At 41.5% G+C, this 22,468-nt stretch overlaps 1 protein-coding gene across 1 annotated transcript in view; it reads left to right on the top strand.

Annotated features, from left to right (window-relative positions):
* Nucleotides 1-22,468, top strand: part of adgrv1 (adhesion G protein-coupled receptor V1) — a 107,324-nt gene that overhangs the window by 67,545 nt on the left and 17,311 nt on the right. Inside the window, exons 89-91 of the mRNA XM_034691102.1 lie at nucleotides 8,443-8,559; nucleotides 12,784-12,962; nucleotides 15,584-15,741. Of these exons, the coding sequence (XP_034546993.1) occupies nucleotides 8,443-8,559; nucleotides 12,784-12,962; nucleotides 15,584-15,741 (454 nt within the window). The remainder of the gene's footprint in view (nucleotides 1-8,442; nucleotides 8,560-12,783; nucleotides 12,963-15,583; nucleotides 15,742-22,468) is intronic.

Raw genomic sequence — 22,468 nt, forward strand, 5'->3', positions numbered from 1 at the left:
GCTCTAGCGGGATGTTTGCTCTGTTTTGGAGGTTAGGTCAAACAGGATGTTTCCCATTTGGTGAATATTTTACATTACATATTCACATTAATGCTGTCTGCTTTCAACCCTGCTGTACAGTTAATAACTAAACTATGAGGAAAGTGTTTTTAAAGATTGTCTTGAAAGTCTTGAAAATAATTTGAAATGTTCTCAAGCAGGGTACACTGCAACATTAGAGAGAAATTGTGATAGTACTGTGATGCAAGCTTAACGGCCTGAAATAGAAAAAGAGCTGCCTGACTTCCTCGAAAAATCAGGAAATGCTGAATGAAGGAAGGAAACAGTGTATCTACTGTATCTCCTGCTGTATCTATAATTGTGTCTTTTGTTCTTCGCTTATCGGAAAATTCTCAACAGCCTACTGTTTGTTTTTAGCTCGGTCTTGAATATCAGTCGTGTCCTGTGCACAATTTAGTGATTTGAGTTTCAGATTATATGACAACAGCATGTGCTGCTAACTGCAAAAGCATTATCCCCAAACATAAACAAACATACACACATAAATGCACATACAAATGTCTGGTCTGATTTTTTTGAGAAGCAGCGTTCCCTCCTTGATGCCATAGTTTTGAAACACATGCATATGCTTGCATTAATAAATGAACAAACACACACAAACATACACAGATGGCAGTATGTGCCCGTGCCCACTCATCTCTGCATCTCCGTCCAGCACACACCAAAACTCACAGAAACACAGAGCATCACAAACAGCCTGCAGCTCTCTGTCACTTTGGCCTGTGGGGGTCACTGTAGCTCTGCAGACAGAGCCAAGTTCAAGAGCAGACGTGAATGAAGTGCCTGATCAATGACTCCTATGAGCTCTTCCTTTCAGGGCTAGGATTAATTTGGGGTACAGTTAAAAGATGGTAATGAGATTGAAGCAGTTTGAGTAAAATTGTCCCTCTCTTACTGTTTGGATACATTTTTGATGAGAGGTTGACATCGTAAACACCCCACCCTGCATCAAGAAGATGGCTGCAGGAAATAAAGCTAACAAGCTTCATGCAAATTAGCAAATCAGTTTGGCATAAAAAATCCCAACCATAGGATTAATCAAAGTCCGAGCATAACTCAGTCTGAGTTGGGTTTTGCAATGGAGTGAGGCCAAACGATTATACATCATGTGACAGTACAGCTGTGGCTCTGATTAAATCTAAATTACACACTGGGGTACCAAAGCACAATGTATAGACCATGTGTGTGTGCAGGAGCAGCGTGAACGCAGCACACAGAGTGTTTAACTCAATGAGCCTCTTCACAAATTGATTGGAGTTACAGCCATGCATTGACTGTCAATTAGAGCTGCTGCAGATCAGCCAGTTTATACAGAGGGGCTCACTCCTGGATCGATGACCTGTTTGACAGCAGTGGAGGAAGCTGCGTTTGTAAGTCCACGGAGGCTTCTGCACACTTTCTGATCAGTATCATTAAACTCACTATTATCCTCCCACTGAGGGTGAAAGTACTTACAACCTGGAAGTGATGTAACAGGTCTCATAAAGAGGTCTGCATGAACACAAGAGGGTTATGTCAAACCTGTGATGCAATTCACATGGTGCCCTGTCATAGTCATATCAGCATAATGTGTGCATACATTAGCAAATAATGTTACGTATTGTTAAGATCAACTCCCCTATATTGACCTTCTTCTGAATCAGTCTAACTAGTGTAATAAAAAAAAATAAATCCTTTCAGTTTTGTGTATAAGTTGTGTGTAAGTTTTGTGGATTGGTGCTCACACCCTCGTTTTGGATGCACTAAAGCTCAGAGAGGCTTGTGGTACAGAAAAGTGGACCCCACAGAGCGTGTGTGTCTAGGAAGCTGAACTTGAGCAGCTGTGTTTTTATAGGTGTGTGTGCACATGAGTCTATGTGCCTGTGTCTCGTGCCTCGCAGTCCAAGTGTTCTCTGTCTGCTCCCTAGACTGGTTCACACCAGATGTTGAGGAAGGAAATTTGAGAGGCTCCTTGAAAGCAGCCCTGTTGTGATTGAAAGCAGCTGCAGATTTCAAGCAGCAGACTTCTCTTTGACTGAAGTATGAATGGAGAAAAGAGAGAAGGCCTGCTGGAGTGCAGCTAAATGTACTTCATGGGGACATTAGTGCTCAGATTCTAAATGGGGGAGTTAGCTTCAGCATAATTCTATATGAGTTTAGTGTTTAGAAGATCCAGCAAGAACAGCATTTGCTTTGGGAGTAATTTTGATTTGGATGTGCTTGTATTACTTTCCCTGAGGACATGATTGGTTTGTTCTTGGTTTTCATGTTCCCTCAACTTTGAACAATGACACTAAAGACAGCGTGAACATGTTGACAAGGTTTTAGCTTGTCATAGCCGTATCATAATTTCAGAGTGCTGGCAAACTGTGTCACACAAGTTTACAGTGAAAACTCCCACACCTGCAGGCTCTTAGTTTATCATTTATTCTGGGGATAAATCAATCATTCCTGAAAACATGGTAAAGACTCCTCAAATCATCCCTTCCTACTTCACAGAAGTACAGAGACACAAGTGCTCGCGTAAGCAAATGTAGATGGCATTGCTGTGGTTGTTTGGATGAGAAACAGACTCAAGGGGAGTGGGTGTTTATTTGCCAACAGCTGGCTCAGCAAGAAAGCCTCAGCCTGAGGTTCAACCCAAAACACCTGTGAACTTTACTTTTAAACCCTGACCGTAAGCAACTTGACATGCTACTTGAAAAAACCTTTGGGATAGCTGCTCATCAGCACGCTATGTACAGTGTGTTAGCGAAGTGGCTCAGGTAAAGGCTTGAAATATTGAAAATGTTTTGACATTGACTGAATGGAATCAACCTCAGACCATTATGATCTCATAGTTTCCCATTGCAGACGTTCAAACCAGGCTTTTATGCTTTTGTCTTCTCTTATATATATTTTAACATCCTCACTTGTCACGTCGGTGAATGTTAAATCACTCCCCCTTCTCCACACGCAGTGGCCCACTAACCCAGCTATCAGCCATCCCCATGTGACCTGCTTCTTGGTACTGCCTGACTCCTGCACATAAACAACACATAAGCATGAACAAACAGGCCTGCTGCACGTGAGGAGACTGACGATGCTTATGTATACTTAATAGTGTAGAGCAAGAAGCAATGATGTTGAAAGGCACTGAAATTAACGAGCTGCCTGCCACTTTGATATATTTGAAACAGCAGTAAAGCACATAGCAGATACATTTGTAATTTGACATTTTTTAAGTTTGCTATGCCAGAATGTGACTTGTTTAGCTGCAAAGACACAGTGTCATTGGTAGTCAGCAGGACAAAAGTTACTAGACAGGAAAATTGCTCATTGAGGAAATGACAAATGCAGGAATACTAAACAATAAGTCTCATATTTCTCTTTCTTTCATTCTATTGCTTTATCTCATCCTAAACAAAGACAGAGCAGGAAACACCCAGGGTGCAGGCTGAGGCTGGAACCAGCTAGATCAGACCGGTAGCTGTTAGAGAGAAGGGGGGAGGTGAAGGAGAAGAGAGCAGGAGGAGGAGGAGGAGGAGGAGGAGGAGGGGGAGATGTGATGAAGGGTGGTGCAGAGGATAGAGTTTGGGGGTAGGAGTAAAAGATGGGATAAGGGAGGCTGGAGGAGGGCAGAGGTGGAGGTTAAGTGTTTTGGACATTGGGCTGGATGGATTGGCTGGCAAGCATACAGCTAAGGCCCCATTCTCTCAGTGATGTAATGCATCAGGCTGATGCTATTTTTAGACACACTGGTCCACTCGGCTTCCTCAGCGTCAGCACACAGGGCTATCGATCAGCAGCACAACTCATTGGGAAGATGAGATCTGCAGCGAGCAGAAGCACAACAAGAGCTGCACCAGAATGCACTGTTTCCTGTGTGCAGTGTGTTTTTGTAGCATTTCTCTGATCCTCTTTGTTAGACCTTCTTCGTAAATTGTGCAGTACCCCCTTTATACTGTATGATGTTTTGATTTTATATTTTATTATTTTTAGCTAATCCTTTTGTTCTCTTTCTCTCCTTTTGATCAAGATGATTCTTTTTGGCATTGTGCCAGTTTGCTGTCAGCATTTTGGTGTTTTACTTCCGCAGAACTCGTATTTGGTTTTTCAGATCTGCCTGTCATATCAAAGTGAGGTTAAATCTTTTCTCAAGATAAGTAGACTCACTCCAGGCAGCTGTAGATCTGTTACAGAAAACAACAACAACAGTGAATTGGCAGTCCCCCGGGTGCTTCAGGGCCACAGAACAAAGAGGAACTCTCTGATTGGACGTTTAAGCTTAAAGTCTTAGCCCTGATGACAAGGCCACAAAACATTCTGTTAAAGGAGAGCTGCTTTGTTTTCTACTGTGTGATTACTCTCCAAGACCTCTAATGCCCTCTGTCTCCCTTACAGTATTGAAATCACTCTGTATGAGTCTGAGTATTGAAATCACTCTGTATGAGTCTGAGTTGTTCTGTGACAATTTCCTGGGTGTTGTTGCTAGTGATGTGCAACCTTTTCACAGTGGGGTAATAAGTTAGTAGCATTCAGGGATGGTGTGTGTGAACTTATGGTTCCTGTTTAACTAGAGCATGCAACCACACACACACACACGCACACATAACACACACACACACACTGACATGACTCGTATTTAGAGTCTTGCAGCACCTCCCAGTAACTGCCTTCAACAAGTCTGCAGCCTGAGGGTCTAGACCAGTCGACTCCTGCTGTCTCAACACAAAAGAGTGGGGCCAAGGGACAAAGGACCAAGCAGTAGATAGGGCTCTGATAAAGTCCACGTCCGCACCTGTAACCTCCCCGCCCCACTAACTTGTCCCTGTGGCAGGTCATCCTCAAGTCTGACATGTACCTGTGTCATTTTCCCAATGGACTGAACAACAGCTGCAGTTGTAACCATGGCCTCTATACCTACTTTGCTAATCTCAGCTAATAGACGACCACAAAGGCCGTATCCATATCAGCCCCGACCCTGTAACATAGCCCTGTTTCCTGCTGACTTAACATGTCTCTCAAAGGCACAAAGGATGACCTGAGCATGCACGTTTGTCAATGGCTTGACTCAGTCTCTTTACTGTGTTGTCTCTTCAGTAAAGCTTAAGCATGAACTAGGCCATCAGGGAGAAAAGGGATGTAGTTTTCAGGTTTGATGTATCCAAAAGTGCTTCTTCATCCTAACAGGTGAATTAATTATTCCTTCACACTTATTGAGTTCATGGAGTTGGCATGTCAGCTCTACTAATGTGTCGACAAATGCCTGAGGGAACGGCCCGCTCTGTCACAAAACCTGATCGACTTCACTTTGCCCACATCCCACCTCCCTCTCCTCAGTGGTACTTTACTGTCAGTGCTGTGTGTTTCATGACATTTAACAGCCCTACCATTAGACATCCAGTTTGTTTGTCCTCAGTTTAATTAGCTTTAGGGTGGATGGATGACTCCCTTATCTCTGTCACACCCTGTTACTCACAGCAGTTTCAGAGCAGAGACGGCCTCTCCTAGTTGAGTTTCTGTTCATGCCAGGCTCAGATTACAGGAAGATCCTGATGACTTCCTACTCTAAAATCTGTTCAAGGCTGTATTTAGTAGACTAATTACACTGCTGAGTAGAGAAACACCTCTTATTTGACCTTACTTTGGTCTCATAGAAATGAACGCTATGCTGTCTCTAATACACGCCATATAAACTGATAAAGACTCCAGAGGATGATCAGTTTCCTGTGTTCGTTTGGATGTCTGTTTCTAGCCTCCCATGTAAATTTTCTCCCATGACAGACTGAGACTTTTGCTACAGATAAGACTACCCCTCAGTAGACATTGCTCGAGCTAATGGCAACAGCAGTCTTATATGTGTTTTTACAGAAAACGTGATTGCCCAGTTTGGAGACTAACCATCATCATCCTCTGAAAAAATTAGCCATAAAGAAATGCTCCAAGGATACTCGAATAATCTTTGTTATTGTTTTAAATAGAGTTGCATGCCCTGCCCTAATTAACCCATATGGACTGCAGCGTGATATAGAGTATTATGTAAGTGGCACAGAAGCCAAAAAAAGTCAGGTCAAGTTCCTGTGAGAGCGAGCTCATCTATGTGACCACTTTTAAGGTTCTCTGAAAAGGCAGATTGTGATCTGACCAACTTTAATGATAAAAGAAAACCTCATACACATGCTTTGTTATCTGCTCACTCATCCAGACTGGTTCACATTACCAGTTTACCCGGTTTCCATCCCTGACCTGAGCAAGAAAACTCTGCTTCATGGAGTACAAAAACACTCACATACAATCACATATGTAGGGCAGCTAACTGTCACACTACTGGCCTTTTACACATTGTTTTAATCCCCCTGCCCTCCTTTCCCTACAAGGCCATTTCACACCACCAGTTATGTCACTGTTTGAACACAGGTCAGTTGTTTCAGCGGTTCATTAGCCCTCCTTGAGGCTATTGACGTTTGTCATGACAGGCCAGAGTAAGTGTGTGTGGGTGCATTTCTTAAAGCTGTTTTATGTCAAGGCTAATGTTTCAATATTGGCTGTATATTTTTAGTTACAGCCAAATGTAATTTAAACCAGCCCACATATTCATTAACAGGGGTGGACGAAGCCAAAGTGATTGGCAGTGTTTTGCTAATGTTCCTTTACACACCCACTCATAATTGATACCTCTCCAATTCATTTTGCCATGACAACGCCAAAACCCAAAGTGTGCTGTCACCCCCTTTGTGCCCTACGCTTGATTTCTCTAAATTAAAGCCTTCTGTGCGTGTGTGTGCTTCATGTTTGCTTACGAATACATGTCTGTCATCCTGCCGTTTATTTTAGCATTTCTCGCTCGGTGGTTTCCCTTTTGTTTTGCTTGTGAGAGGATGGATAGTGTGTCACACTGTGAACTTGGCCAAATGAGGTCAACCCTCAGCCAAAAACACACAACCCTGCTGAATAATCTCTGTTCCCGAAAACTACCTGAACAGATTTCCCGCTCAGGAACGATTCCAGCCAGCCCCAGCAAGACTTTACTTCCTGTCCTATCTGTGCTCCCGCTCACACCCTGCAGAGCCTGGAGCATGGACGGGAAGCTGACATGAGACTCTTCTTTTTTTAAATGCCCTGACTTTTCCTCTTGCTCAATAGAAGGACAGAGACTAGGTTAGAGCTGGAAAATCCAGAAATGGTAGTTAAAAAATTAGAAGAACCAAAATAAACACATGTAAAGAAAGCCTGTGGAGTCTTCCAAAGTTCATGTTACTCAAAATGCATATTTTTTAAGGAGCAACTTCAACACAGTAAGTCAAACAGATAAAATCTGTGCGCGTGTGTGTGTCTAAAACAGGTTACGTTGGAGCTCACTATGCCTATTTACCTGGTTACTATAGAGACTGTCTTTCTAAGCAAATTAGCTGAAACCATAGGGTGGGTCCCACAGTATACATTAGCTTGTTTTGGAGGTATTAAGTGCTTATACTCGTCATCAGAAACCTGTGTTTGACTGTGTAACGTCAAATCAAATGATTGTTGAGCTTTCTGATATAATTACTGTAAGTTCAGGGTAAAAAGGCTCAGAGCTGTTGAAACACAATCCTTTGTACCTGAAGCCATGTCTGCTGCTGTAAGTCTCTAACTGCTGGGTGTGATGAATCTAACTTAACAAAGTTATCATTCCCCTCAAATCCCACAGCTCTCACAACTCTACCCCATTCACCCCTCTTTCAGGTACCCTGGCACTGGCAGGGAGCCAACAGACTGCACGTTATGTAACAATCGTCGGACTGCATTGGCACCACACTCTGTCAGTGCCAGAGGTTAATGAAGCTCTGCAATGGACAGCAGAGGAGCAGTATTTCTGCTGCCCTCATGGGTTTTCCACACTGTCCCTCCTCCAATGTTACAAATTGAATTTTGGCCCTGATGCTTTCCCGCCTACAAAACTCTCCCCTCTCTTTCTCTCGCTCTCTCTTGCACATAAACACACACACGTTTACCACAAGCTGTTTTCTGCAGTGATTCTGCATTGCCCTTTCTTACTCTATTTGGAGAAGTGTTTCACCCACACATTTGTACAAATCTTTGTGCATGTGGGAAGATACGAAGGGAACATATTTGTCAGTGTTGTTGATGTTGTTGCTGCTTTTATTTTTTGCTCCCGCCTGCATAGCTTGCTGCATGGTGGTGATGTAACAGGTCTGCAGGATAGGATGTCTCTATATCTGGGGGGGGGGGGGGTGGGCTATCTGAAGTCCACTGTCTCCTTTAGAAACTATGAAGAACACTGCACCTATTTTTTTATGCAAGTATGCCAGGGGGGAATGGAAGATGTGACCTGCTGCTGCTACCAAGGATAAAGGATGAAAGGCTCATTAACACACAACGGCAACTGATTCTTAATCTGTCTTTTTCTGTCTTTCTATACAGATCTGCTTCCTGGTGTCGGCTTTCCGTGGCCGCATGTTTTCAGAGGACAGCTGTGCTGCTTTGGCGCTATTCTCTCACTATTTCCACCTCAGTCAGTTCTTCTGGATGCTCATACAGGTAACAAAGGTTGACATGCAGCACTAGACACTCTTGACTTCAGCTAAAAAAAGTTACCTAAAAGATTTAACAAACCTATGCGGGCATAATGTTATTTTGTGGGTTGCATTTCCAAACCGTCAGAGGACATACCCTCATGACCCCTATTTTTTTCATACATCATGACTGACACATCAAGTTCTTGCTTATTTTTTCAATTAACGCTGTTTTATTTGGATAATGGATTGAGGAATACTTTGCAATTCCTCATTACCGTGTAAATTAGATCTGTCTGGCCCCAAAGCCCTTTTCATTTACTTTACCTTCATTTAGACAATGGGCCCTAGTGTTTAACTCAAGAAGGTCAATAGCATCAGTCTGTAGGTCAAAGATACACAGATCAATAATACAGCTGATGAAATTTCATTGTATATCTGATTAATTGTACACTTACATGTGATAATCACTTTCAGTTTTTGAGCATAGGTTCTTGCGGTTAATCTGAACATCACTCTTTAATCACATCAGATATGATTATTTCTTACTGAAAGGCTAAGCAAAGTCACCCCGCCGTCTCCTGCTCTTTTTCCCCATGGCTTGGCATGAACAGAGGCCCCATTCTTTCTTTTGTTCTCTATGTGGACCATGTGTTTTTTTTACGTAACAACAAGTGAAACTTCATGCCTCCACCACGTGGGCTTAGCCAGGTTTTGATTAAAGGGTAAGATGAAGGTACCATAATGCTGCATGACATGATCTTTGACCCTAGACTGGTACCACTTAGTAGCACCAAACCCCAGCAGCTCCTGGCTCCCTCCTGCTTGACCATCTGACCTCCATTTTTGTTTTTTCTATTTTCTTTTTTGTGATGTAACTGGAAAGAACAAAGCCTAGCAAAATAAGCTCCAAGTTGGAGCTTAACATGCGCACATTGTAAAGATATAAAGATTTGAATTGTACATTTAGGGTCCAACTGACATCATAAATGTGCCACTGTTGTTTTTTATTAGCACCGCCCACCAAAATACTTCACTTATTTTATCTTTTATATATATACAATTACAAAAATAAAACCATTCTCTGCCACACACTAAGCCCAGAAAACTGCTGTGTGGTTCAGTTGTAATCCTACGGATTGACTAAAAGACTTGTGACCCACTTTTTAGCACATGGACATGGTGACTTGGGCAAAAGTACCTTTTCAGCCCATGAAAAGCAAGTAACACTGCACAGTTGATATAGCTATTAGAATAATAAATTTTTTTTATCAATAATTCCTTGTTTATTTATTTAGAAATATGTCCTTGTCAATTTATTGTACTTAATGCAGTTCATATTTACTACAGAAGTAATAGTGAACCAATTTCAATTCAAAAAATGTTGGACAACCGTCGTGATGAAAGTTAAGGCCCAAGCAATATTTCAAATCTGCAGGTGTGAAATGCCATCCATTTCCGACATAACTCAAAATTTCATTGAAATGTTGATCTGTGTCCAGCCATGAATCAGATAACAAGACAGGACATGTGTACAAGTCGTTCAGGGTGGGTTAAAAAGAGGTCCCGCATAAAACATGAGACACACGCCAGTATCCAGAGGAGAACTGTCCTCATGTGACCCTCTCCTCTCCCTCTTTTTTCTTGTTGTCCCCCTCTTGTGTTACTGAACGTTTCTTTGTTTCCATCATTTACTTCAGTCTTTATACAACTTGGAATGTAATAATTGTTTATGTACTAGATGTAATCCCTGCAGCAACATTATTATTGATGGAGACTCATAAGATAAGCCCTTTGAATAGGCTAATAGAGAGTTTTCACAACAGGTTTACATTAGTCCTACTGCTGAATGCATGCAGGATCTTATACCATAGTGTTTGCCAGATGACCTATCAGATATCTTAAGGGATAACGTTTTAGGCCAAGGTCTCTCATGTGGCTTGCAAAGTGTTTGGATTTGGATGAAGGCGATGACCTTACGTAAAAAGCGGTTCAGACACATATGGTAAGAGTTAGTGTAGCAGTAGAGCTGATGTTATCTAGTAGGGGAAACACAAACTTTAACTCACCCCAGGAGTTCAAATAGGAGGAAAAACATAGCATTAAAAATTACTTCATGTTATTTGTTTTTTATTCCATCACTCACTCACTCACTCACTGTGACTTTACTTAAACTGCCCTCGTTTCTTAACGCCCCTGCCAAAGATCTCTTATCTAGTTTCTTTTTTGTCAGCAACTATAGTAGCTGACAATGAATATAAAGCTGCCTCTCTGGCTCTCATTGACATGTGGCACTGAAATCCTCCTGTTCTCACTGATGTCTCCTTATCGACCCCAGTAATGTCTCACCACTCATTTCTCCTCCCTATCAGGTAGCTGCTTTCAGCTAAGTGGCTGATATGAGTGGGCGCCAGAAACCTATCTCAGACCATGAAGACAACTTCAAATCAATAACTGCAGTGTGTGTGTGTGTGTGTATATGGGTGTGTCTGTTTGTGAGTATGTGCTCATCCAATATTTGGTCAGGGGAATATGCGCTGACATAATGCCAGAAACAGCCAATAATTTAATCACTATCTAGACTTGTTTTTTTCTCTCCCTGCAGTGGCTCTCAGAGGCACACTCAGCTCTCTGAGGAAAAGCATAATGTTACATAACAATACTGTGCAGCTCCTTTAGCAAGGAAGACCTGCCAAATCCTCAGCACTGGTCTGCAGTGTGTTTCTACCCTGTTTCTCTGTGCCTATTGACAATACAAACAGCTATCCAGGGTGTCAGTTTCACAGGTTTGAAGTGAGGCGCTAGCTGTCAGTGTTTTTCTAAGAGACCAATTGAAATCCTAACACTTTTGGCCGTGCACGTTCCAAAGTGCTCAGCTAATTTAGGGCTTGCCCAACTCCTAATTGCTTTATAAGCTGCCCATTGGGGTGCAAAAGCTGACTCAAAGAGGTTAATTGTTCATGTGTATGGTTAAGATGAAGCATTAATCAAACCAATCATCTCTCATTCCCTGAACTGCATATTTTAGCCAAAACTCTTAACATTTTTAAAGGTTTGGCCTGAGTTGAGTTGCAAACCAATATAGCATGCAGCCTGGGTTCAATTCCAGCCTGCAGCTCCTTTCCCACATGTATTGTATATGGCTGAAATCAGAAATTGCCAACTAGTTTGAAAGCATTCTAATCTATATTTAAATAAATAATAATATCATACATTGCTTATTTCTCAGGCTGCAGCATCAACAGTCAGTGAGAAGTGAAACCACTGCAGAGGCAACAGCTCAGCACAGTAAACACAGCACATAATACGTTTACTGTACGTCAATGGCTTGGCATGCCCACAGCCAAGATAAGAACGAATCTGACCCACAACATGCTATTGTCTCAGTGCAGTGTGCTGCGAAGTGGTTATACAACATACAGCAAGTGTGTGTATTTGTGTTTGTGTGTTTGTGTCCATTCTTGTGCTGTGTGTGTGTTGCATCAGTGATTATACAATATAGTTATAGGGGAGACAGGGGTTATCTGAGGGAGAGATCAGCATCCCTTAACCTCCTGTCAGTTGCATCACAATGTCCTGCGTATGTGATCACAGATAGATGGAGAGTGACAATTTCCATGAACAGTGAAAGAAAATGTGATTTTTTTTTTAAAAGATAATGCCTAAAGCTTTTTTTTTTTCTTTTCGAGTATAAGTTATTTAGAGAATGCAAGGCAAGACGTTTTATATTGAAAACTATTTATAAACTCAGCCTGATAAACTCAGCTAGATGGGAAAATTCCAGAGCCACCTTATCGTAGCTTGGAGCTTGACTTCAAACTTAAAATGAACCTTTGCTCTTTGCTCATCAGCAGTACTGTGGATTGAGACTGTCTGTCAGATACTTTATTGTCTGCTCAAGTCCTTACAAAGGGATAAGACATTGTGTCTGTGTTGCAACCAACAGGTGTTCAGAAAAGCTGCTTATGTAACAACGAAGGGCTTGGTTTATCAGACGGACGGGACTATCAAAGCCTTCTAGATTACAAAGCAAACATTTTGGATGTGATAAAAATGGAGTCATCTAAATGTCCTTTAAGGATGAAAGATGAAAATCATACTGCAAACTCCAAACAGGTTGCTTATCCTCACAACTTTATTGGGCTGTTTTCAGGTCAAGGAGAAATATTGTGGTCCATGACGGTGTTGTTTGAGTTGGCACACTTTTTGTTTTCTGTTCACAAGTTATTTTCTCAAACTGTGTCCCCAGGCGGTGAACTTCTGGCAAGTGTTGGTGATGAATGACGAGCACACAGAGCGTCGATACCTGCTCTACTTCCTGTTGGGATGGGGACTTCCTGCTCTGGTCATCATCATCCTGGTCATCGTCCTGCTTGGTGGCTTCGGATGGTCAATACACGCTGTTTATGGGCTGGTGCAAGGAGATGTGTAAGTGGAAAGTGTATTAAAAACACACAAGTACAAACATAGTCTTTAGAGCTGATGGCAGTGAGGAGGAGGAAGAATAAACACCAACACGAACGTAATCTGTTTTCTTAAGAGGGCTCATGGGAGTGTGCTTTAACCTCAGCCTGAGTGAGAGCTGGTGATATCAGTTTCTTTTTTTAGGCTTGGGTAAATTCCACTTTGGGTTTAAGTTGAGCAAAACAGAAATCACCTGAGCCGGTGACATCATGTGAGGAGGCAGCTCATCCAATCAACTGAATGACTAAATTCATCTCCCCACCTGGAAACCTTAGAAGGTAGAGGAAGAGGAAGGGAAACACCTTAAAAAACCTGTATAGTACATGGCTTTGTGGGTGTGTTCATGTATTAAAAATAACCAGTGACCTTCTATGTATAGAGAACCTGAAACATACAACACAACAAATTAAGTCACCTTCTAAAAACACACACAGTGATCACAGTGTGTGTGTGTTCTTCACATTAAAATGTAAATGCTCAAGTAGAGAGACTGTCTTGTCTGTGATCAAGTGAGCGTGACAGGCAAAGTAAAACACTCATAAAGATTGAACCCTTGAATCACGTTTAAAATTAGCCAACAGTCTTAGGTGTGGCTGTTATTGTTGGCATGGACTGTGTGTGTGTGTGTGTGTGTGTGTGTGTGTGTGTGTGTGTGTGTGTGTGTGTGTGTGTGTGTGTGTGTGTGTGTGTGTGTGTGTGTGTGTGTGTGTGTGTGTTTCCTGTAAGTGGGTAAGTGTGACACAGGGAGCATACAAGAGAGAGTCAGGGATACAGAGGAGTATTCAGTGTCTTGAGAAGTGCACCTTCCTCTTTGAGGGAATGAGGCAGCTTTTTGATTTTTTTCCTCCTTCTCTCTGCTCATGAGTGTAGGTAGATACCCGTCATGTTTTTTCTCAAAGCTTAAGCTGTCTCAGTTTTTTCCTGCCTGCGTGAAAACAGATGTGAGGCTCACACCTTTGAGTCAGAGAGCCTATTTGTGTCAAATAAAGTCTAAAAGCTGCCATAGTTTTTTGGTACTACTTGTAATGATCTCATGTTGAACTAGAAAGCTACAGTAGTTAAAAAAAAAGAGTTATTCACTAATTACAATTTCCCCTCTTATCCATCATTTGGATTTGTAATACAGCTGTGAATTAATTGTCTGTTTTTTGCGTCGAACATGTGAAACCGTGTTGCCTGGACAGAGTGATTCACTGTTAATTAGGCTGCTTCAAAGGCAGGCTATAAAGCAGCTGAAGTAATTTCCTATGGAGGACATTTACACCTGTCTTCTGCTTATTCTATGAAGTTTTATAGTCCCACATATGGAAATGTAAACCCACGTCTCCCATGTCCTCCCATCCCATTATGTAAGTTGAAGGCTACAGGGTCCTGTTTATATCTGAGACTTGATTAATAGTATTTACTTAACATTGGGGGCGCTTTACATAATGCAGTGAGGATAAGTTAGCTGTTACCTCACACTGCAATGTCTATGAAAGAGAAAGTCAGAGAGGCACTTCTAACCACCCAACCATTGAGGGCTGCTCACTGTATTTCTGAAATGAGGACATTTCCTTTGCTCACTTCTGTGAGAATTTCCATACAGTAGGATCTCATCCTCTCACAAGGCTACAGAAGCACAAATATCCATATTCCAGTGTGTTTACTCTCTCATGGTCAGGCTGTTTTGATAGGACACATTGATGCAATGCTTTATTTAGCATACCTCACATTATGTTATGGCTACCACAGCCTCAATTATTTCTCTGAGATTACTCAAGCAAGTTTGGAGGTCCTATCTGTGCTGTGTGCTCCCACTAACCAGGGGCCAAGCTTGTTTTGTGAAAAGGGCAAAGTCACATGAGTCTTCTGATTGTTGTTTGGCAGTCACAATTTACATGGAGATGATGATTTTCCCAGACAAAAATGTTTTGCTAAGTTTTCTTCACATAAAGAATAAACATTTCTGATTGGTTTGAAGCTGGGAAAGGCCTCCTGATATTTCCATTGAAAACAAGAGAGACAGAGAGAGAGAGAGAAATAACCGGGTCATACTTTGTTCCAGAAGAAGACAAGTTGTCAAAAGAGAAACAACTTAATTAAAAATGCCTCAAAACGAAAAAAGAGGAATTCATATTATTTGACTAAAAGGTCACCTTTGTATTTGCTGCATATTTTGTAAGTTGTACGAAAGCCTGAAATTAAAATTGTGCACAAAGTGTTTCCTTCCGCCAGTATCAGCCGATTACCTTTCGAGGGTACCATCCTGTTTGTTTTGTGACGCCATCTTTCCTACTTTTGATATGAAAACCCTTTGAGCATGTTTGCCCTTAGACCTTAACCTGCTGTAGCTGCACAGTGGCCTGGTTGTTCAAGAGGTGTAAGACAAACTTATTTACTGCTGTTGAGCAAGAATGCTGCAAGTCTTGGGCTTAGAGGTCCCACCAGGTAGATCCTATTTGCGAAAGTTGAGAAAGCTAAGACTCAGCTTAAGTAAACATAGTGCTCCTCTCTCTTCCTTAACATATCTGTTCATGCACACATTCTGATTGTTTCTACATACATACCCTAATCACTTACATTTCCTTTTTTCCCTCCTGTAGGTGCTTCATCCCAAACATCTATGCAGCTCTGTGCACGGCAGTGCTGGTGCCTCTCATCTGTCTGGTGGCAGTGCTGGTTGTGTTCATCCATGCCTACCAGGTTACTCAGCAGTGGAAGGCCTACGACGACATTTACCGTGGACGGACAAATAGTGCAGGTATCCAACAAACCTTCAAATACATGAATGTGTACACCAACTCACAAAAGCATTTTTCTTCTATGAGGCAGAAATACACATATGCACATAAATGATTAGAATTTTAGATCAAATTGTTTGCTTATATAAAGACAGAATCTGTCCTTCTGTTGCAAACGCCACAAAAACAAGTAGCCTGCTGCCAAGACGCCCTCAGGAGCTAGACGGTATCCACCCTTATTTTTGGCTTAAAGTTTCAGCCCCTATTTTGCGCAGCTTACGAGCCCTGTCTCTGTCTGCTGTGTGTTTACCCAAGGGATTGGTAATACAAGATCAAAATATTAGCAATATCTTCTTCTCAATAATAAAAATGCTTTCGGCTGCAGTTTTATTCAGCCAGTGTTTTTTCATATAATTTAGGTAACCAAATGATCTGCAAAGCTAAGTACAGTTTAAAACAACATTAAAGCAGACGTTAAGGGTAATGTGTTTCTCTGATTTTCAAACATCTACCCCAAACTCTGAATGCCACTTCAAGTTATTTTTAATTGCACATTAAAGGTAATTTAACGCATGTATTACAGTTTAATAACATAAGAGGGACAAAACTCACACTTCGCAAAAAGATAAATGGCCAGTATGATTCAGTGGTATTTATCAAGAGCAATTATCCTCGCCCACACATGAAGATCTTAACCCCTGTAGTCCCTCAGTATCACGGTCGTAATCAGTGGCTGTCTGTGAGAATCAGCAGGCTTTAGCTTGTTTTGCTCAGTCAAGGCCCTCCAATGACAAAGCAAAGCCTGAATTAGTGCCAGTACTTTGGCTGGCAAACAGTTTGCCCTACACGCTGTGTGTGGCCTCTGAGGCAGCACAGGAAAACAAAACAGTGCGTTGCTGAGCTGCATGTTGGTGTGTCCTATTAACAAGAGAGCAATATTTTCTCATTCACAAACCAAGCTGAGTCTGATGTCACCCTGTAGGATTTTTTTAACCTAACCTGACTGGAGCCTTTCATGGGGGCAGTTTGCCAGGAATATGTTGCTGTACAGTATGTTGAAGTAGAGAAGTTAAAAGGAAGAAGTCTGAGCAGTAAACAAGGTAGCAGCCGCCTCTGGGGGAGGCACAGGACACTATTCAGAGCAGCAGGTTGATGCTTCGGCTGAGTGTGTGTGTCATAGAGGACAGAACGGCCCTTGAGTTGTGAATGTGTGTGTCCACTTTTGTGTGGAACAGCTGCACTTTGAAAAGACTGCTCATGAATGGGAATTTAAATTCATTTAAAATCACACTATTGAAAAGTGACCTAGTTTATTTTATCTTGGCCCAAAACAACACAATACTACCACATATTCATGTGCACATTCAAAGCATGAACATAAAATGCACACAAACAGTAATGCGAGTGTTTTATTACAATTTTTTCCCCTATTTTCTCCAATTTAGTTTTTGGCAGAGTGATAAATCAGTGTTTGCTTTGCTTCAAAATGTCCAGGGAATCAAAACAAATGTGAGGTACGGGGTTGTAATGTATTTCATTGTTCTGAACACAGGCGATCTTTGCTGATTTCCCATCTACAATTTGTCAGAGACCTCAGGCACTTTTAGAACAACCCTGATCAGTTTCAGTTCTGTCTGGTCACACAACAAGAACTCAAGACAAGCCCTTGTTTCCCATTTGAATCGATATGTTGCTCTCTTTACGTTATCAAAATCCTTTGATAGCAACTTTTCCGCATCTGTTGATGAAGTGGTGCAGGAGTTTTATTCTTCAGATTGACCCCATTACCAACCTTTCATACCTAGCAGGGTGACTTCTTCCTCTATGTTCCGTGCTCGCTCAAACTAGATGAAATCCTGCACAAGAGCTGAGGCCGATCAGAAAATGAACTGTAAGGTTTTTAGATGCCTGACTGCAGCAAACAACTGATAAGATAAGCTGTTTGTCAATCTGTGTGTGTGTGTGTGTGTGTGTGTGTTTGTCTCTGAAGCCCACATGTTAAACTCACAGGACTATGAAAGATATATCAGGAGTTCTGACGTCATTGAAACCAAGCACGTATGCCAGTGTGTGTGCCAGTGCACGTTAGTCCTGACCTGCTGGCATGAACCTGTACACCTGGAAATCTGCCATTTTTCCCAATATAGGCCTCAACCAGAAAGAAGGACACTGTTTGTTTTCATTGTGGGTTTGTTTTTTAAGTTCAGAAGTTGGTAAACTTTTATAGTCAACAGAAAAGAGTTAAATGAATAACTTTAATTGCTCTACTTTTTGTTTTGCCATGTGTTTCCTGACTGAACTTTGGTCGTTGAATCGTCAGGATTGTGGATAAATAAATAACTAAACGTGACTGCCAAGGTTTGGTTGCAAAGTGCTGTATTGAACACTTTGTCTGATTGGGACTGTGCAGTTTCTTTATACGGATAGCAGACATGCGTTCCTGTTTTGTTTAGTTTTACTTGTTTAATTGAAATCTTACATTCTGCAGACATCAAAATTTACAATGCATTTTAGAAGTAATGGAGTTTAGTGTCTCAGAACTCTTTTTAATTTTGTCCCATATCTTAAATCAGCTTGGATTTATCTCATGACTCTTTGATGGGGCCTAACCTCCATCTTGGAACTAAACAGTCAGGATCAGGGGAAAGTGGGACCCAATTTCGGACCAACGGGCTCTAAAAGTTATCCTGAGGAATAATCACTAAAATCACAAACAATTAGAAGGGGAGAGGGAAAGACGAAATCATTTGAGCTGATACAAACAGGTTCCCTAAACAAAACAAAGCTTCGAAAGAGGGAAACAAAACCACTGTTGCTGAGCAGCTGATCAGAAACTAAACTCACAGGAATACTCTTCACTTTATTCCAAACACAAAGTGAGTCAGGAATGCCTTAAGATATAACACAGAGAGGCTAGGGTTGAAAGCAGGCCAAGTAGAAGAAACTGGAAATTGCTAGCCATACACACAGAAGAGGAATGTGGTGCTCACACTACGCTGAGAACACAAGAGCAACCTCTCCTGACCTCAGATGGTGAGCTAATGAGTCAGCACAGGGAACTGGAGCCCAAGAGTATATCTTAGCTTCCCACACCTGCTACAAATCAGGGGCAATCAGGCATACACACCTGGACCTGCACTGTGATGATGACTCACAAAAGTCAGAGTGGCCAATCTGAGTGCCCCTCACATGAGCTGTATATACAGTTATGAAAACTCAACACATGGGGCACCGGATTGGCTTATTGATCAAGGGACATGGACCATGTACAGGGGCCAGTCCTCACTGCAGCTATTGTTGGTTTGACTCATAGACTGTATTATACATGGTTGCAGCCTCAGTGACAGAAAAATAACATTAAAACAGAACCCTTTAAAATCAGCTTAACCAGTAAAATGCATTTTGACTTAGGTTATGGACATGAGAACATTTGGGCTGTAATCTTGTTGTTTTTATGTTTCTCATTATGTAATTACACAGGAAGCAAACATTTAAACTTGGTACTTCCTAAAGTATTACAACTCCTCTTTTGCCGATATGTTCACACTTAGTTAACACACACATTGCTTGAAGGTGGTGTGTTTGTGATGGCCCACACACGCTCAGTACAGCTTGTTGTTATCACAGCTGCTGACCCCTCTGTGACAGTAATGTCAGCACCATCTTGGGTTTCTGCCTAGTTGTTTTCACTGGACCCATGTTCTCCTCTCTGTTTGTCCTCTCACAGCAGGAACCAACTTTGGTCAAATGTAAACTGGAGCCTGTCCTGCTGTGGAGGACAGTAGCTCCCTTTGGAGAAAAGATTATCACAAAAAAGGGTTTGAGCTGAAATGGCTCTATATGGAGTTCAGCTGTTTGTTTATATTTGCTTTATCAAACTGAAGATACCCATGACATTATTTGGCATCTCTCTAACATGCCATTTCAAACTTTTTTATATCCACATGTACAGAAAACTTGTGTCTGGTCTGCTTTTTTCTGCTTATCTTCATGGTGTCAAGCCAGAGAGTCAGTCAGCATGTTACAGTTATTCTCCATTTTGTTGTTGGAACCTGCTCTTACTGTGGGAGTTCTGCCCTGTCCACAGACTGGAATGTGCTTACATGGTTGGAAAAATCAAACCAGAGAGGGAGGCAAGGGAGACAGATGTGCAAGACAGAGGAAAGAGAGAAAAGGAGAGAAAAAGTATGTTTTGTTGCAACTAGATGCAGTAGAAAGCGTGAGACAAATGGGAAAAGAGGAAAAGACACAGACTACAGGATGAAGCACTTCTTCTGGTTCTAAGCAAAGAAAACTGAGTTGTGAAATAACAGTACTGAAGAAATAGAAACCATACATAAAGGTATGTTTGAAATTAACAATGACTTACAGGATATATGCGTCAAAAGGAAAGGGAGAGGTCTGAACAGGAAGAATCTAAGAAGAAGGAGGCATTGAAAGTATTACACCCAGAGGAAAAGCTGCGGGGAGATAAGGAGCAAAACTTGGAGCAGACTGAATCTGACAGGGTGGTGGAAGTAACACCTAAGTGAGGCCTTTTTGTGCAAACTTGGGCCCCGTGCCCTGTGTTTCCATCCTACTTGTGAAGTGAACTGTACAGTCTGTCCTACATAGCGACAGCCAGCAGACTGCAGCTAAAGTGACTCAGTGGTGTAATTTGGTATTAGTACATTTTTATTTAAAAGTCAGCACTTTAGTCAATCTGTGGTAATGCAGAAACCATTAATGGGTGACCATCTCTCCCAGCGTCTGAGCAAAATGTGATTTTTGAGGAATCCAAAAACCAGTTCTTGGAGGGGGAACAATCACATCTTACCAGTAGAAGCAGCAAAAATGGTGAATTTTGTAGCTGAAGTGGAAAAACACCCTGTGTGTTTGCATAGGTATGAATATGTAAAAACACTCAAACAAACACTTTTATCGAGAACAGTCAAGCTGGATATTCATTGTTTACCCACTCTAGTGTGAAGCTCTGTCTGCTGTGCTGGTTGATACAAATTACAAAACAAAAATGCTTCTTCTGATACATTTGTAAGAGGTCAGCACTAGGCAATTATATCTATCAGCTGATCTGTTCATATAACTTGTTTTTATGCAGTAATATGATTAAAATGTACTCTATAATGTCAGGGTACATTCAACCGTAGGGATCATGAATGAGTGCTATCAAAGTTACAACATGTTCTCAGCAGCATCACATCACTAATGGAAACAGCGCTGCGAATATCAGCGATCTTTCAAGTCAAGCCATCTATTCTCACAGCTCACACACACCCACACACAGAGCTACAGTATACACAAAAACATAGGACTAAACAGACATTGGTTAACCTCTCTCTCTATCTTAAAATGCATGTAACCAGTGGCTGAGAAGGGCATAGCTTTTCATCAGCTCTGTTATATAGCCAGAATCCACTCATTTCCCTCATTATCTGACACTGAGATTATGATCTATGCCTTAATCTGCTCAAGGCTTGATTATTGTAATTTCCTTTCCTGCTCCTCCAGTCATCTTTCAGTAGCTTGCAATTTGTTCAATGCTACTGCAAAAAATCCTTGCCAGGAAAAGAAACTCTTATCACATCAATCCCGATCTCTCTCTCCATTTGCTTTACATACACTTGAAAGCTGCTTTCGAAGCACTAACCCTGACTCGTAAAAAAGTACATAGACATGAAAATAGTAGCTGTAATATCTCTTTCCTCTTCTTTTGAAAGTATGTCGAAATACTCCAGGATTACGGGTAATTTCCTTGACTTGAATTTCCTTAAAGACAGTCGTGTCAGGCCTTAATTTGTCAGCTTAGTATTGATTGCTGGAGCTTATCAATGCTAATTCAAAAGTCGTGGGACTTTTACTTAAATGTGATAGTTTATGATATGCTGGGGTTTTTTTCTTTTTACTCAGGATTGCCCATGAACGCCATATATTAGTGGCATATTGGTTGTGATGCTTTAGTGTTTCGAATATCCTACTGACTGTGTTCAGATTTGACCCATGTGTTAATGCCTGGAGATACAGTATCTACATACAGACTAATCTCTTCCCTGTTCTACCTGAAGAGACTCTGATGGCTCTAATACATTAAATGGAAAATGGACGGTAAAGTTTGTTAAAGGCAAACCTCTACTCTATAATTTCTCTAATACAATGTTGTTTATACACACCACATTCTTAAAAAAACAACATATTTTGGTTTGTTTAATTTACTGCCTCCCTAATGTTCTGCTTCATTATTCCCCTCTGAAGTAAACACACTGGATAGTAATGAGCTATTTTATCCATAAGGCCCCCCTCTCTCTCTCTCTCTCTCTCTCTCTCTCTCTCTCTCTCTCTCTCTCTCTCTCTCTCTCTCTCTCTATTGCGATGACTCACTGTCGTCACTGGACTCAGTCTGTTTGTGATTGGCAGTGTTCTTTTTTTTCTTCTTTAATTAGCTGTGAGAGGAACACCATGAACACATGAATGAGGTGCAAGGATAATTCAGTGACCTAAATTCAATCTCATTTTAATGTAACACCAAGACTGTCTCTTGAAGCCTAATATCAGGAGCTATGCATAGTACAGAGACAGACATTAACGACAACAACAACATTAACTTACTTTTAAAGGTGCAGTCTAAACTCCATGCCTGAACGTGATGTGTCAGCCCTGACAGAAAGTGGGTTACAAGTGATACCAGTTGCTCGAGGAGAGCTCAGTTTAGAAACACGTGGAGAAAGACCTCTGGTGGTCTTTTCTTTTCTT

The sequence above is a fragment of the Notolabrus celidotus genome, chromosome 9 (genome assembly GCF_009762535.1).
Source record: "Notolabrus celidotus isolate fNotCel1 chromosome 9, fNotCel1.pri, whole genome shotgun sequence".
Taxonomy (NCBI): domain Eukaryota; kingdom Metazoa; phylum Chordata; class Actinopteri; order Labriformes; family Labridae; genus Notolabrus; species Notolabrus celidotus.